We start from the raw sequence: 17,983 nt of genomic DNA, 5'->3' as shown, positions 1-17,983 counted from the left end.
GACACTACAAATAAATAAATTACATTTATTAAATACAATTGCAAAAAAACAACAACACTAAATTTACACAAAATAAAAAATAAATTATCAAATATTTAAACTAATTACACCTAATCTAATAGCCCTATCAAAATAAAAAATCCCCCCCAAAATAAAAAAAAACCCCTAGCCTAAACTAAACTGCCAATAGCCCTTAAAAGGGCCTTTTGCGAGGCATTGCCCCAAAGAAATGAGCTCTTTTACCTGTAAAAAAATAATACAAACAACCCCCCAACAGTAAAACCCACCACCCACACAACCAACCCCCCCAAATAAAATCCTATCTAAAAAACCTAAGATCCCCATTGCCCTGAAAAGGGCATTTGGATGGGCATTGCCCTTAAAAGGGCATTTAGCTCTTTTTTCAGCCCAAACCCTAAGCTAAAAATAAAACCCACCCAATTAAAACCTTAAAAAACCTAACACTAACCCCCGAAGATCTACTTACGGTTTTTGAAGACCGGACATCTATCCTCAACGAAGCCGAGAGAAGTCTTCATCCAAGCGGCAAGAAGTCCTCAACGAAGCCGGGAGAAGTCTTTATCCAACCGGCAAGAAGTCGTCCTCCAGACGGGCAGAAGTCTTCATCCAGACGACATCTATTATCTTCATCCTTCCAATGTGGAGCATCCTCTTCCTTCGATGGATCTTCAAGAATGAATTCTCCTTTAAATTACGTCATCCAAGATGGCGTCCCTTGAATTCCAAATAAGAAAAAATGAGAACAGCACAATTCTGGAGGGGTGCACGAAGGACCTGAGGACACTGCCAAGTCCCCAAACAAACCAAGAATATCAATGATGAGCCTTAGCAATCAATAGTTCAATTCAGGCAGTTTATTCACATATAATAGCAACGTTTCGGGGTCACAGACCCTTATTCATGCTTGATACTGTTGTAATAACAAAGTGGCTTTTTAAAAGTTTTCATTTTGGCGCCATTACGCCAAGAATGGAGACCTAGCTCCCTCTAGTGGCAACCTACTAATATTACACCCATGAAAATCCTATAATTCCTATACAGTTATTGTATCATTACTTACTTTTATATTTATCAATAATACAACATTCAAAGTAACTAATTAAAATTAAAAACAGAACAGGGATGCTGCTATGATGACTAAATATACATAATTAAGGAAAGAAATGCATTTAAATCATGACGTCTTTTAGAAATAACAGGACAGGTCATATTCTCTATTAAGACCCCTAGGTGTCAGTGTTTCCAATTTGTGGATCCAACACATTTCTTTTTGTTTTAAGAGGCTTTTAACCCCTTAAGGACCAGCGACGTACCCTGTATGTCACTGGCCTTTTTTTGGGACTTGATTGTTTTATAGCGCGGTCTTGCCACCAGCGTTGAGACTGCTCTATTCCACAAAGCCTGCTGGAGGGAGCGCATTAATAGCGTGTTCTTGCTAGATTTGTGCTATTATGTCCTGAAAAAAACCTTAACGACCAGTGACATACGGGGTACATTGTGGTCATTAAGGGGTTAAGAGGCGTTCCCTATCCAGACCACTCCTATTGGGTTTGATATGGTCTATAGTTTGCCACCTAAGTTGGCTTATACTATGTCCTTTTTCAAGGAAATGTCTAGAGAGGGGGTCCTCAAGGTTCTCGCATCTAATACTAGAGCGATGTTGGCTCATACGGTCCCTAGCCTTACGGGTCGTTTCCCCAATATAGACTATGGAACAGGGACACTTAATTAGATAGACTACATAGGTGGTCTCGCAGGAGAAATAGCCTTTTATACTATATTTCTTTCCACTATGTGGATGATGAAAATTGGCTCCCCTTATTATAGAATTGCAACTCATGCAATTAAGACAAGGAAAAGTTCCTATTCTTTTGCTACCTAGAACAGTCTGTTTTAATTCTTTACTAGGTCCTATATCAGTTCTTATAAGATGGTCCCTAAGGCTCTTCACCCTTTTATGGGCCATAAGTGGAGGCTCCTCAAATTGTACTGTATCTTTATTACAACCCTTAAGTATATGCCAAATCTGATGAGTGAGTGTTGCTATCTTTTCACTTAGTGGATTATACTGGCTTACAAATACCATCCTGTTATCTTTACTTTTAGGTGTTTTAATTGTTGTTTTATGTAATGCCCCTATGGTATTGTCCAAACGTTTAGGTGGATAGCCCCTGTCTGAGAATTTTTTTGTCATTTCTTTAAGTCTAGTCATTTGTTTATCCTTATTACTTACAATTCTACTTACCCTGAGAAACTGACTTCTGGGTAATGAGTCTACTTATGATCTCGGATGGAAACTATTGTACTTCAGAAGATTATTTTTATCGGTTTCTTTAGTGTAAAGATCAAACTCTAGGTGATGACCGGACTTCAATATTCGAGTGTCCAAAAATAGTATTGATTTCTCACTGTAACTAACAGTAAATTCAAGGTCCTTCAGCTCAGCGTTCAAATCCCCTACAAACTGCATGAGGGATACCATATCACCCCACCATATGATAAACACATCATCAATGTACTGCCACCAAATGGCTCCATATTTTCTAAATAACTTGTTTTCATAGACAATGCTTTCCTCTACCTCATTCATAAAGAGGTTGGCGTATGATGGGGGCATGTTGGAACCCATTGCAGTCCCCTTAGTTTGGACAAACCATTGATCTTGGAAAAGGAAATAATTCCAATATAAGATAAGGCTCAGTAGCTCCTCAACAAAACCAACCTGCTCCTGACTGTACCTCTTGTTCACCAATAGATTTTTCTTTACAACGGCAATGCCGGTTTTATGTTTGATAGAGGTGTATAAACTCCTAACATAACTTGTTTTCATAGACAATGCTTTCCTCTACCTCATTCATAAAGAGGTTGGCGTATGATGGGGGCACGTTGGAACCCATTGCAGTCCCCTTAGTTTGGACAAACCATTGATCTTGGAAAAGGAAATAATTCCAATATAAGATAAGGCTCAGTAGCTCCTCAACAAAACCAACCTGCTCCTGACTGTACCTCTTGTTCACCAATAGATTTTTCTTTACAACGGCAATGCCGGTTTCATGTTTGATAGAGGTGTATAAACTCCTAACATCTATAGTGAGCAAATGATACTTGTCACTAGGAAACTCAAGTGCTCTTGCCTTTTCTAAAAAATGATTGGTGTCCTTAAGATAGCTGGACATTTTTACCACCTCTGGCTGAAGAATCTTATCAATAAATTAGATAACATAGAGGATATACAAATATGCAGACTGGCAACAATGAATCCTAAGGAACTGATGGCAGCATAATGTTTGCCTACACGGACATTGAAGCTGCTAGGATTACGGCCCTTATGAAGGGCTCAAGGGATTTTTAAGATCAACACCTGGAGAAACTATGAGTAAGGAGTACGAAGATTTGAAATTGAAACAGATGAAATGGGAGCTACATGCTACTACATTAGCGGAATATTACAGAGTTAGAAGGATCCCGAGGGGCCTTCGGATGAGCACTTGTCCCACTCTATTGCACAACAATAAAACATATTGCGATAAATTCGAAGCAATACTTAACAAATGTTTGTATGACCTCATGGTATGGACAGTAGAGTCATTACAGTTACTCACCTCCATGTCTATGGAAGACTTTGAAGAAATGCAGAAGAAGATCAATATGAAAATACAGGGTGAACAAAAAACCATCTAAGAGATCAAAATTCCAGAGAGATGAGGAGGATTATCGCCAAGGCAATGTCTATCGTTGGCGTTCTGGTAGCCATGGCTACCAACGAGCGCAGGGACCCAGGGGGAGACACAGGTTTAATCCGCACAAGGAAAAGCAGCAACGTCATGGAGGTGCGACAGGCGATTCCAGTGCACCGGAGACATCATCTCAAGGATCCTCCCCTTTGGAGTCAAGCAGTGGTGAGGAGAACACCAGAGCCACAGGGGGGGCCGCAAACACCATGGAAGCGGCAAACGATGTGCGCAGATCAGAGCGCAAGAAGGTGTCGAAAAGGTAATCGATCAACACATTGCCCATAAAGATGTGAATAAAGAGGGACACAATACAGTCATTAATACTTCAGATCACATTCTAACTGATAAAGAACTGGACCTATTAAATAAGGGACTATTATTTTGCCCATACCGTAACATGGACATCTTTAAATTAGACAAGGATCTTCAAAAATTATACCAAAACATTAAATTAAAGGAGTGGTTTAAAAATGATCATGGTATGGATAATATTAATGTAAACACAAATGAGTGGTCTTTGCATAATCTGGGTTTACGTAAAAAAGAGTTCTTTTAACCCAAGCATAAATAATCACAGCGTGAACACATTTATTAATCTAATTCAGAATGGGGTCACACGATTAAAAAATGAGTATAAAAATAAAGATCATACAAAAATGTGGCAAAGGGGCAAACAAGTGATATTAACTATTTTTTCTAAGCATGAGTACAATACTTTGGAAGGTTTAAAAAAAATCACAAAGTAATCTTTAAGAAGACGGATAAGGGAGGGGCCACTGTCCTTTTGGATAAAACTTATTATGTACAAGAGATATTGTCCCAATTAGGAGATAGTAGTACCTATAAAGTACCAAAGAGTAATCCCTTGGCCAACATACAAAAAGAAAGTATGGCTATGCTAAAGAGAGCGTTAGATATTGGCATCATAGACAAGAAATTATTTGATTTCCTGTATGTTACTTCCCCGTGCAACCCTATCTTTTATACAGTCCCTAAGGTTCATAAGGACAGCCAGAAACCACCAGGCAGGCCAATAGTTTCTAGTGTAGATTCCATCTACAAAAATATCTCAAAATTTATTGATAAGATTCTTCAGCGAGAGGTGGTAAAAATGTCCAGCTATCTTAAGGACACCAATCATTTTTAGAAAAGGCAAGAGCATTGGAGTTTCCTAGTGACAAGTACCTCTTGTTCACCATGGATGTTAGGAGTTTATACACCTCTATCAAACATGAAAACGGCATTGCCATTGTAAAGAAAAATCTATTGGTGAACAAGAGGTACAGTCAGAAGCAGGTTGGTTTTGTTGAGGAGCGACTGAGCCTTATCTTATATTGGAATTATTTCCTTTTCCAAGATCAATGGTTTGTCCAAACTTAGGGGACTACAATGGGTTCCAACATGGCCCCATCATACTCCAACCTCTTTAGGAATGAGGAAGAGGAAAGCATTGTCTATGAATACAAGTTATTTACAATATGGAGCCATTTGGTGGCGGTACATTGATGATGTGTTTGGCGTATGGTGGGGTGAAGTGGAATCTCACATGCAGTTTGTAGGGGATTTGAACTCTGAGGTGAAGGACATGGAATTTACTGTTAGTTACAGTGAGGAATCAATACCATTTTTGGACACTCGAATATTGAAGTCCGGTCATCACCTAGAGTTTGATCTTTACACTAAAGAAACCGATAAAAATAATCTTCTGAAGTACAATAGTTTCCATCCGAGATCATTTGTAGACTCATTACTGAGAAGTCAATTTCTCAGGGTAAGTAGAATTGTAAGTAATAAGGATAGATAAATGACTAGACTTAAAGAAATGACAAAAAAATTCTCAGACCGGGGCTATCCACCTAAACGTTTGGACAATACCATAGGGGCATTACATAAAACAACAATTAAAACACCTAAAAGTAAAGATAACAGGATGGTATTTGTAAGCCAGTATAATCCACTAAGTGAAAAGATAGCAACACTCATTCATCAGAATTGGCATATCCTTAAGGCTTGTAACAAAGATATAGTACAATTTGAGGAGCCTCCACTTATGGCCCATAAAAGGGTGAAGAGCCTTAGGGACCATCTTATAAGAACTGATATAGGACCTAGTAAAGAATTAAAACAGACTGTTCTAGGTAGCAAAATAATAGGAATTTTTCCTTGTCTTAATTGCATGTTTTGCAATTCTATAATTAGGGGAGCCAATTTTCATCATCCACATAATGGAAAGAAATATAGTATAAAAGGCTATTTCACCTGCGAGATCACCCATTTAGTGTCCCTGTTCCATGGTCTATATTGGGGAAACGACCCGTAAGGCTAGGGACCGTATGAGCCAACATCGCTCTAGTATTAGATGCGAGAACCTCGAGGCCCCTCTCTCTAGACATTTCCTTGAAAAAGGACATAGTATAAGCCAACTTAGGTGGCAAATTATAGACCATATCAAACCCAATAGGAGTGGTCATGATACAGTAACTGTATAGGAATTATAGGATTTTCATGGGTGTAATATTAGTAGGTTGCCACTAGTGGGAGCTAAGTCTCCATTCTTGGCGCAATGGCGCCAAAATGAAAACATTTAAAAAGCCACTTTGTTATTACAACAGTATCAAGCATGAATAAGGCGCTGTGACCCCGAAACGTTGCTATTATATGTGAATAAACTGCCTGAATTGAACTATTGAGTGCTGAGGATCATCATTGATATACGTCCCTTGAATTCCGATTGGCTGATAGAATTCTATCAGCCAATCGGAATTAAAGGTGAAAAAATCATATTGGCTGATGCCAATAGAATGCAAGCTCAATGCTATTGGCTGATTGGATCAGCCAATAGGATTTTTTCACCTTTAATTCCGATTGGCTGATAGAATTCTATCAGCCAATCGGAATTCAAGGGACGCCATCTGGGATAAAATCATTTAAAGGAGAATTCATTCTTGAAGATCCATCGAAAGAAGAGGATGCTCCGCGTTGGATGTCTTGAAGATGGAGCCGCCCCGCGTCGGAAGGATGAAGATAGAAGATGCCGTCTGGATGAAGACTTCTGCCCGTCTGGTGGATGACTTCTTGCCGCTTGGATGAAGACTTCTCCCGGCTTCGTTGAGGATGGATGTCCGGTCTTCAAAAACTGTAAGTGGATCTTCGGTGGTTAGTGTTAGGTTTTTTTAAGGGTTTATTGGGTGGGTTTTATTTATTTATTTATTTATTTTTAATTTTTTATTTATAACCAACAAATGGTACAGTGGTAAGCTACAGATCAATGACACACCACGCAGGGTGCAGTAAGTTAATATAAAGTTGATAAGGCAATATGAAATAACAACGTTCAACAATGCAATACTGTCAGATATAGTATCATACAGTGTTCATATTTGTGTTGAGGTCTGCAAAAGACTTATATGGGTTAAGGAGTGTTCTAACATATGTATTCACTTGTACCACAATGTTGGGGTTTAATTTTTATGCAAACTAACACAGCCAACCTAAACCTAATCTAACATAAAATACAGACATATAAACCAAACAAGCAAACAAATCCAATCACACACAAAAAAATTCTATGTTAATAACAGACTTTCTAGAAGCATGGGATGGTATATTAAGGTGCTAAACAATTTTCATCTGTACCTGGGCTATAGAAAACAATGGTAAGATCCACATTACTAGCTTCGGCTTATATCAGACTACTTCTACGGAGTTAGGGGGTGGCATTAAGAGTCAAGACATGGACAACACAACCAGGCAGTTTCATAGTGTCTTGCATTCTAAATAGCAGATATGTTCAGCATTAATAGTTCCTTGACCTTTAGTCAAGGCAATAGGGTTAAGCTTTAATATCTTGGTCCACCCAAGGTAGTATTCGAATAAGTAAGAAACAGGACAAGTGGTATAAGAATATCACATAAAAGGAAAACAATAGACAATCAAACCAAAGTAGGAAAAGAAAAATCAAGCAGATACATAAAGAATGTTAAAACATACCTGTTTCTATACAGGTGTCAGGTTGAGCAGAATCTTACAATTAATTGCTGTTAGATGATCGTATCTCAGAGCTAAAGAAAGTGTGATGCAATACCAAAATAACCACTAGAGGCCCTCAGAGATTAACGATCCACTCATTTTGCAAGGAGTTGGAATATAGAAAATAGAAAATATAATATACTGTAGCACGCAGCACACTTGACAAGGCTGCCAATCTCAAAGATCCCACAAGAGATTCATATCTGCTAAGTGAGGTAAAATATATCAATGTTAATGAAAGGCATCTCCGGATTCCAGATATCTACAGCCTAACGGCTAGATTTAGAGTTTTGTCGGTAAGGACCCGCGTAGCTAACGCCGGCTTTTTTCTGGCCGCACCATAAAAATAACTCTGGTATTGAGAGTCCACATAAAGGCTGCGTTAGGCTCCAAAAAAGGAGCGTAGAGCATATTTAACGCAGCTTCAACTCTCGATACCAGAGTTGCTTACGGACGCAGCCAGCCTCAAAAACGTGCTCGTGCACGATTCCCCCATAGGAAACAATGGGGCTGTTTGAGCTGAAAAAAAACCTAACACCTGCAAAAAAGCCGCGTTCAGCTCTTAACGCAGCCCCATTGTTTGCTATGCGGAAACACCTCCTACGTCTGCACCTAACACTCTAACATGTACCCCGAGTCTAAACACCCCTAACCTTATACTTATTAACCCCTAATCTGCCGCCCCCGCTATCGCTGACACCTGCATATTATTTTTAACCCCTAATCTGCCGCTCCGTAAACCGCCGCTACTTACATTATCCCTATGTACCCCTAATCTGCTGCCCCTAACACCGCTGACCCCTATATTATATTTATTAACCCCTAATCTGCCCCCCACAACGTCGCCTCCACCTGCCTACACTTATTAACCCCTAATCTGCCGAGCGGACCGCACCGCTACTATAATAAAGTTATTAACCCCTAATCCGCCTCACTAACCCTATAATAAATAGTATTAACCCCTAATCTGCCCTCCCTAACATCGCAGACACCTAACTTAAATTATTAACCCCTAATCTGCCAACCAGGAGCTCACCGCTATTCTAATAAATGTATTAACCCCTAAAGCTAAGTCTAACCCTAACACTAACACCCCCCTAAGTTAAATATAATTTTAATCTAACAAAATTAATTAACTCTTATTAAATAAATTATTCCTATTTAAAGCTAAATACTTACCTGTAAAATAAACCCTAATATAGCTACAATATAAATAATAATTATATTGTAGCTATTTTAGGATTAATATTTATTTTACAGGCAACTTTGTAATTATTTTAACCAGGTACAATAGCTATTAAATAGTTAAGAACTATTTAATAGTTACCTAGTTAAAATAATTACAAAATTACCTGTAAAATAAATCCTAACCTAAGTTACAATTAAACCTAACACTATACTATCATTAAATTAATTAAATAAAATATCTACAATTACCTACAATTAAACCTAACACTACACTATCAATAAATTAATTAAATACAATATCTACAATTATCTACAATTAAACCTAACACTACACTATCAATAAATTAATTAAATACAATTCCTACAAATAACTACAATGAAATAAACTAACTAAAGTACAAAAAATAAAAAAGAACTGTTACAAAAAATAAAAAAATATTTACAAACATAAGAAAAATATTACAACAATTTTAAACTAATTACACCTACTCTAAGCTCCCTAATAAAATAACAAAGCCCCCCAAAATAACAAAATGCCCTACCCTATTCTAAATTACTAAAGTTCAAAGCTCTTTTACCTTACCAGCCCTGAACAGGGCCCTTTGCGGGGCATGCCCCAAGAAGTTCAGCTCTTTTGCCTGTAAAAAAAAACATACAATACCCCCCCCAACATTACAACCCACCACCCACATACCCCTAATCTAACCCAAACCCCCCTTAAATAAACCTAACACTAAGCCCCTGAAGATCTTCCTACCTTATCTTCACCATACCAGGTTCACCGATCCGTTCTGAAGTGCTCCTCCGATGTCCTGATCCAAGCCCAAGCGGGGGGCTGAAGAGGTCCATGATCCGGCTGAAGTCTTCATCCAAGCGGGGCAGAAGAGGTCTTCCATCCGATTGAAGTCTTCATCCAGGCGGCATCTTCTATCGTCATCCATCCGGAGCGAAGCGGCAGCATCCTGAAGACCTCCGACGCGGAACATCCATCCTGCCCGACGACTGAACGACGAATGACGGTTCCTTTAAATGACGTCATCCAAGATGGCGTCCCTCGAATTCCGATTGGCTGATAGGATTCTATCAGCCAATCAGAATTAAGGTAGGAATATTCTGATTGGCTGATGGAATCAGCCAATCAGAATCAAGTTCAATCCGATTGGCTGATCCAATCAGCCAATCAGATTGAGCTTGGATTCTATTGGCTGTTCCGATCAGCCAATAGAATGCGAGCTCAATCTGATTGGCTGATTGGATCAGCCAATCGGATTGATCTTGATTCTGATTGGCTGATTCCATCAGCCAATCAGAATATTCCTACCTTAATTCCGATTGGCTGATAGAATCCTATCAGCCAATCGGAATTCGAGGGATGCCATCTTGGATGACGTAATTTAAAGGAACCGTCATTCGTCGTTCAGTCGTCGGGCAGGATGGATGTTCCGCGTCGGAGGTCTTCAGGATGCTGCCGCTTCGCTCCGGATGGATGACGATAGAAGATGCCGCCTGGATGAAGACTTCAATCAGATGGAAGACCTCTTCTTCCCCCGCTTGGATGAAGACTTCAGCCGGATCATGGACCTCTTCAGCCCCCCGCTTGGGCTTGGATCAGGACATCGGAGAAGCACTTCAGGACGGATCGGTGAACCTGGTATGGTGAAGATAAGGTAGGAAGATCTTCAGGGGCTTAGTGTTAGGTTTATTTAAGGGGGGTTTGGGTTAGATTAGGGGTATGTGGGTGGTGGGTTGTAATGTTGGGGGGGGGTATTGTATGTTTTTTTTTACAGGCAAAAGAGCTGAACTTCCGATCAGCCAATAGAATGCGAGCTCAATCTGATTGGCTGATTGGATCAGCCAATCGGATTGATCTTGATTCTGATTGGCTGATTCCATCAGCCAATCAGAATATTCCTACCTTAATTCCGATTGGCTGATAGAATCCTATCAGCCAATCGGAATTCGAGGGACGCCATCTTGGATGACGTCATTTAAAGGAACCGTCATTCGTCGTTCAGTCGTCGGGCAGCATGGATGTTCCGCGTCGGAGGTCTTCAGGATGCTGCCGCTTCGCTCCGGATGGATGACGATAGAAGATGCCGCCTGGATGAAGACTTCAATCGGATGGAAGACCTCTTCTGCCCCGCTTGGATGAAGACTTCAGCCGGATCATGGACCTCTTCAGCCCCCCGCTTGGGCTTGGATCAGGACATCGGAGAAGCACTTCAGGACGGATCGGTGAACCTGGTATGGTGAAGATAAGGTAGGAAGATCTTCAGGGGCTTAGTGTTAGGTTTATTTAAGGGGGGTTTGGGTTAGATTAGGGGTATGTGGGTGGTGGGTTGTAATGTTGGGGGGGGTATTGTATGTTTTTTTTTACAGGCAAAAGAGCTGAACTTCTTGGGGCATGCCCCGCAAAGGGCCCTGTTCAGGGCTGGTAAGGTAAAAGAGCTTTGAACTTTAGTAATTTAGAATAGGGTAGGGCATTTTGTTATTTTGGGGGGCTTTGTTATTTTATTAGGGGGCTTAGAGTAGGTGTAATTAGTTTAAAATTGTTGTAATATTTTTCTTATGTTTGTAAATATTTTTTTATTTTTTGTAACTTAGTTCTTTTTTATTTTTTGTACTTTAGTTAGTTTATTTCATTGTAGTTATTTGTAGGAATTGTATTTAATTAATTTATTGATAGTGTAGTGTTAGGTTTAATTGTAGATAATTGTAGATATTGTATTTAATTAATTTATTGATAGTGTAGTGTTAGGTTTAATTGTAGGTAATTGTAGGTATTTTATTTAATTAATTTAATGATAGTATAGTGTTAGGTTTAATTGTAACTTAGGTTAGGATTTATTTTACAGGTAATTTTGTAATTATTTTAACTAGGTAGCTATTAAATAGTTCTTAACTATTTAATAGCTATTGTACCTGGTTAAAATAATTACAAAGTTGCCTGTAAAATAAATATTAATCCTAAAATAGCTACAATGTAATTATAATTTATATTGTAGCTATATTAGGGTTTATTTTACAGGTAAGTATTTAGCTTTAAATAGGAATAAGTTATTTAATAAGAGTTCATTTATTTTGCTAGATTTAAATTATATTTAACTTAGGGGGGTGTTAGTGTTAGGGTTAGACTTAGCTTTAGGGGTTTAAAAATTTATTAGAATAGCGGTGAGCTCCGGTCGGCAGATGTTTGAAGTTAGGTGTCGGCGATGTTAGGGAGGGCAGATTAGGGGTTAATACTATTTATTATAGGGTTAGTGAGGCGGATTAGGGGTTAATAACTTTATTATAGTAGCAGTGCGGTCTGCTCGGCAGATTAGGGATTAATAAGTGTAGGCAGGTGGAGGCGACGTTGAGGGGGGCAGATTAGGGGTTAATAAATATAATATAGGGATCGGCAGTGTTAGGGGCAGCAGATTAGGGGTACATAAGGATAACTTAAGTAGCGGCGCTTTGCGGTCGGCAGATTAGGGGTTAATAAGTGTAGGTAGTTGGTGGCGACGTTGTGGGGGGCAGATTAGGGGTTAATAAATATAATACAGGGGTCGGCGGTGTTAGGGGCAGCAGATTAGGGGTACATAAGTATAACGTAGGTGGCGGTCGGAAGATTAGGGGTTAAAAAATGTAATCGAGTGGCGGCGATGTGGGGGGACCTCAGTTTAGGGGTACATAGGTAGTTTATGGGTGTTAGTGTACTTTAGAGTACAGTAGTTAAGAGCTTTATGAACCGGCGTTAGCCCAAAAAGCTTTTAACTACTGACTTTTTTCTGCGGCTGGAGTTTTGTCGTTAGATTTCTAACGCTCACTTCAGACACGACTCTAAATACCGGAGTTAGAAAGATCCCATTGAAAAGATAGGATACGCAATTGACGTAAGGGGATCTGCGGTATGGAAAAGTCGCGGCTGAAAAGTGAGCGTTAGACCCTTTTTTGAGTGACTCCAAATACCGGAGTTAGCCTAAAACCAGCGTTAGGAGCCTCTAACGCTGGTTTTCATGGCTACCGCCAAACTCCAAATCTAGGCCTTAGCGATTTCTATTGTTCTAGATAGTGTTATAAAGGGCTAATAGAGAAAAAGAAGATGCATATGCTCAAAATAGTAACACACTACACTTGAGAAAAAGAGCATAACAATTATTGGCTTAATTATGATACGCTTCACAGTTAACAAGAACACATTTGTGAACAAACTGATATAAACCGTTAATCAAACTCAAACAAAATCATAACTTAAAACAGTAACACATAACCTTAACAATTTTCTGTAACAGTCCCACATGACCAGACTCCGGTCAGTTTCTACGATATAGATATGCATTAAACTGGGGGAAATTGTACCAGTAGTCTACCACTGTGTGATGGGTTGGGGCATCTGTACGTATGATCAGTGTTCCGTAGATAACAAAATAGAGTAATAGCCAGCAGGGCTCTGCCCTGAGGTGTCAGAGAATCGTAAGAGCAAATTAATATAGGTGGATGCTTGCCCCATAGCGTCTTTGTTCTACCTATTATCCAATGCCCACTGATCTGTGGATGTATTGCGTGTTATTTTCTTCTTTGAGATTGAAGCCATCAGTATCTGCCAGCAGTTCCACTGTAGGTGTTAGCATTAGCTGAGTCGCTTGCAGTTGTAATCTTCGATATATCTCCCTACCATGTTGCTGGTTTATAGCTTGAGAGATTGCTTTGTTTAATGACTGTTGGGAGAAAGAATAAATGTGAGAATCACACCACAGTAAGGGCCTGCTGTTGTTCGCCGTTGTGTCTTTCATATCTGTAGTGGCTTCCTCCTCCCTGAGCTGTGGTGCGGGGTATTGAGCTGATGCAGGTAAGTTATACAGTGGAGACCCCATCCGCCACCCCTGGAATCTCTCAGTATGTTCCGCTGGAATCATGCAATCCCTCTCATTGATTTGGCACCTTTTTGCAGCAGAGCGCAAGGGATCTTCAATTCGGGCTTCTGTAAGCGATCTTTGTAAGGAATATTCCAGCTTATTTAATGCCGGAAGAAATAGGTCTCGTATAGAAGTTATAAGGTCTTGTGTTAGGAGAACCGGATCAACAGGAAATGTCTCCATTGTTGCTTCCATAGCTTCTGTTGCGACTACCGGGGGCTAGGGCCGATGGTACGCCCTACACTAGTAGATTTTCGACTGGCGAGAACCAGGACACGGTCACCCAGTAAGAAATAGGCAGTGGGGGTTGAATGGTCGCCTTGGAGCATGAAAAACGGCAGATTTTTAGAATTATAGAGCGGAGCTCTTGCCGTTTGCTTCCACTCGATAGTCCCGCCCACCGGAAGTCTCCAGGTGGATTTTATTTTTAGCTTACGGTTTGGGCTGAAAAAGAGCTAAATGCCCTTTTAAGGGCAATGCCAATCCAAATGCCTTTTTCAGGGCAATGGGGATCTTAGGTTTTTTAGATAGGATTTTATTTGGGGGGGTTGGTTGTGTGGGTGGTGGGTTTTACTGTTGGGGGGTTGTTTGTATTATTTTTTTTCAGGTGAAAGAGCTGATTTCTTTGGGGCAATGCCCCGCAAAAGGCCCTTTTAAGGGCTATTGGCAGTTTAGTTTAGGCTAGGTTTTTTTTTATTTTTGGGGGGCTTTTTTATTTTGATAGGGCTATTAGATTAGGTGTAATTAGTTTAAATATTTGTTAATTTATTTTTTATTTTGTGTAATTTAGTGTTTTGTTTTGTAATTTAGTTAATATTTAATTAATGTAATTTATTTAATTGTAGTGTAAGGTTAGGTGTTAGTGTTAGGTTTTATTTTACAGGTAAATTTGTATTTATTTTAACTAGGTAGCTAGTAAATAGTTAATAACTATTTACTAACTAGTCTACCTAGTTAAAATAATACAAACTTAGCTGTGAAATAAAAATAAAACCTACGATAGCTACAATGTAACTTTTAGTTTTACAGGTATTTAGTTTTAAATAGGTATTATTTAGTTAATGATAGTAATTTTTATTTAGATTTATTTTAATTATATTAACGTTAGTGGGTGTTAAGGTTTGACTTAGGGTTAAGTTTAGGGGTTAATAACTTTAGTATAGTGGCGGCGATTTTGGTGGCAGCAGATTAGGGATTAATAACAATAATAGCTCAGATAATCTAAGTGATCAGGCTTGCGTTGTTAAGGTTCTTAATTCAGTGCCTCTGGTCATTTTAAATAAATAAATAAATTAAAAAAACTATGCAGCATTTTTTGTTTGTTTTGTTGTACTTGTATTCACTGTTCACTGACTAATAGAGACAAACCCTATAGTTGTGTCATTGGAAAGTGACAATGTAGACAAGTAGAAATGTGTGTATCATAGGAACATCTTTTTCTAATAAATCTTGGTTATTTATTTATTTTTGTAATCATATTTGTTGTTACATATTTAAAACTGTACTTAAGATTTAATTCTTGTTTTCTTTTTCCGCAGAACTACAGTTCAGTCACTTCCAGGTAAGAGCAGCTTTGATCCAATGTTGCACAAGGTTAGTTTGGGAATAAAGGGCAAAAGAAGACATTACATTGCTTTCATCCCTCTCTTTCTCTACAGGTCACAACCCTCTTATACAAACTGTGCAGATTCATCTTACAATGCTGTATCCTTTAAGCCTGGATTTAGACCAGATGGCATCAAGCTCACAGTCTGGAAGCGGCTACACAAGAGGATCCTTCCCAGTGAGAAATATTTTTACATCTCATATAATCACATTCGCCTAGATTTAAAGTTCTGCGTTAGCCGTCCAAACCAGCGTTAAGGGGTCCTAACGCTGGTTTTGGCCGCCCGCTGGTATTTAGAGTCAGTCAGGAAAGGGTCTAATGCTTACTTTCCAGCCGCGACTTTTCCATACCGCAGATCCCCTTACGTCAATTGCGTATCCTATCTTTTCAATGGGATCTTTCTAACGCTGGTATTTAGAGTCTTGGCTGAAGTGAGCGTTAGAACTCTAACGACAAGACTCCAGCCGCAGAAAAAAGTCAGGAGTTAAGAGCTTTATGGGCTAACGCCGGTTCATAAAGCTCTTAACTATTGTGCTCTAAAGTACACTAACACCCATAAACTACCTATGTACCCCTAAACCGAGGTCCCCCCACATCGCCGCCACTCTAATACATTTTTTTAACCCCTAATCTGCCGACCGCACACCGCCGCAACCTACATTATCCCTATGTACCCCTAATCTGCTGCCCCTAACATCGCCGACCCCTATATTATATTTATTACCCCCTAATCTGCCCCCCCCCAACGTCGCCGCTACCTACCTACACTTATTAACCCCTAATCTGCCGACCGGACCTCGCCGCCACTATAATAAATGTGTTAACCCCTAAACCGCCTCACTCCCGCCTCAAAAACCCTATAATAAATAGTATTAACCCCTAATCTGCCCTCCTTAACATCGCCGACACCTAACTTCAAGTATTAACCCCTAATCTGCCGACCGGACCTCGCCGGTACTCTAATAAATGTATTAACCCCTAAAGCTAAGTCTAACCCTAACACTAACACCCCCTAAATTAAATATAATTTAAAGCTAATGAAATAAAATAATTCTTATTAAATAAATGAATCCTATTTAAAGCTAAATACTTACCTGTAAAATAAACCCTAATATAGCTACAATATAACGAATAATTATATTGTAGCTATTTTAGGATTTATATTTATTTTACAGGCAACTTTGTATTTATTTTAACTAGGTACAATAGCTATTAAATAGTTATTAAATATTTAATAGCTACCTAGTTAAAATAATTACAAAATTACCTGTAAAATAAATCCTAACCTAAGTTACAATTAAACCTAACACTACACTATCAATAAATTAATTAACTAAACTATCTAAAATTATCTACAATTAAATCAACTATACTAAATTACAAAAAATAAAAAAAGATTACAAGAATTTCAAACTAATTACACCTACTCTAAGCCCCCTAAAAAAATAACAAAGCCCCCAAAATAAAAAAAAATGCCCTACCCTATTCTAAAATAACAAGTTAACAGCTCTTTTACCTTACCAGCCCTTAAAGGGCCACTGTAAGTAGATATTTTATATGCCTGTTACTAACTAACTACCCCAAATACGCTTTTTATCAATAGCATTTCATTAACATATCCCTACCGTATATCAGAAATCTTGTCTGCAAATTTAATTGTTTTCCAAACCCACTCCGTGGGTATCCTTTGCTCTGTACCAATCCGTTTACAATACCTAGGTTTCAAAATGGCGCTTTAAACACAAAGTTATTGGTTTAAGTATTTTGAACATGCAGTGCTGAAAATAGTGGGCAGGATAACGTGACATCATCGGCGAATAAAAGATATAACTTTTAGAACGTTATTAAACTTCGTTTTGGAGAAAATATAGGTCAGTAGGTTTTAATTAATGTTTATTAACTTTTATATGTTAGTTGTTTAGCTTAAAAATTATAACAGAAAGTAATCCTTTAAAAGGGCCTTTTGCGGGGCATGCCCCAAAGAAAACAGCTCTTTTGCATTTAAATAAACATACAATACCCCTCCAACATTACAACCCACCACCCACATACCCCTAATCTAACCCAAACACCCCTTAAAAACCTAACATTAAGCCCCTGAAGATCTCCCTACCTTATCTTCACCACGCCGGGTATCACCGATCCGTCTAGAAGAGGGTCTGAAGTCTTCATCCTATCCGGCAAGAAGAGGTCCAGAAGAGGGTCCGAAGTCTTCATCCTATCTGGCAAGAAGAGGACATCCGGACCGGTAGACATGTTCCTCCAGGCGGCGTCTTCTATCTTCATCCATCCGGTGCGGAGCGGGACCATCTTAAAGCAGCCAACGCGGATCCATCCTCTTCTTCCGGCGACTCCCGACGAATGAAGGTTCTTTTAAGTGACGTCATCCAAGATGGCGTCCCTCGAATTCCGATTGGCTGATAGGATTCTATCAGCCAATCGGAATTAAGGTAGGAAAAATCTGATTGGCTGATTGAATCAGCCAATCAGATTCAAGTTCAATCCGA

At 39.1% G+C, this 17,983-nt stretch overlaps 1 protein-coding gene across 1 annotated transcript in view; it reads left to right on the top strand.

Annotated features, from left to right (window-relative positions):
* The window catches only part of TRIM50 (tripartite motif containing 50), a 111,766-nt gene that overhangs the window by 85,954 nt on the left and 7,829 nt on the right, over positions 1 to 17,983 (top strand). Inside the window, 2 exon segments of the mRNA XM_053706314.1 lie at positions 15,409 to 15,431; positions 15,529 to 15,653. Coding sequence (XP_053562289.1) covers positions 15,409 to 15,431; positions 15,529 to 15,653 — 148 coding nt within the window.

The sequence above is a fragment of the Bombina bombina genome, chromosome 3 (genome assembly GCF_027579735.1).
Source record: "Bombina bombina isolate aBomBom1 chromosome 3, aBomBom1.pri, whole genome shotgun sequence".
NCBI classification, from domain to species: Eukaryota; Metazoa; Chordata; class Amphibia; order Anura; family Bombinatoridae; genus Bombina; species Bombina bombina.
This window is presented reverse-complemented; position numbering and strand designations above follow the sequence as displayed.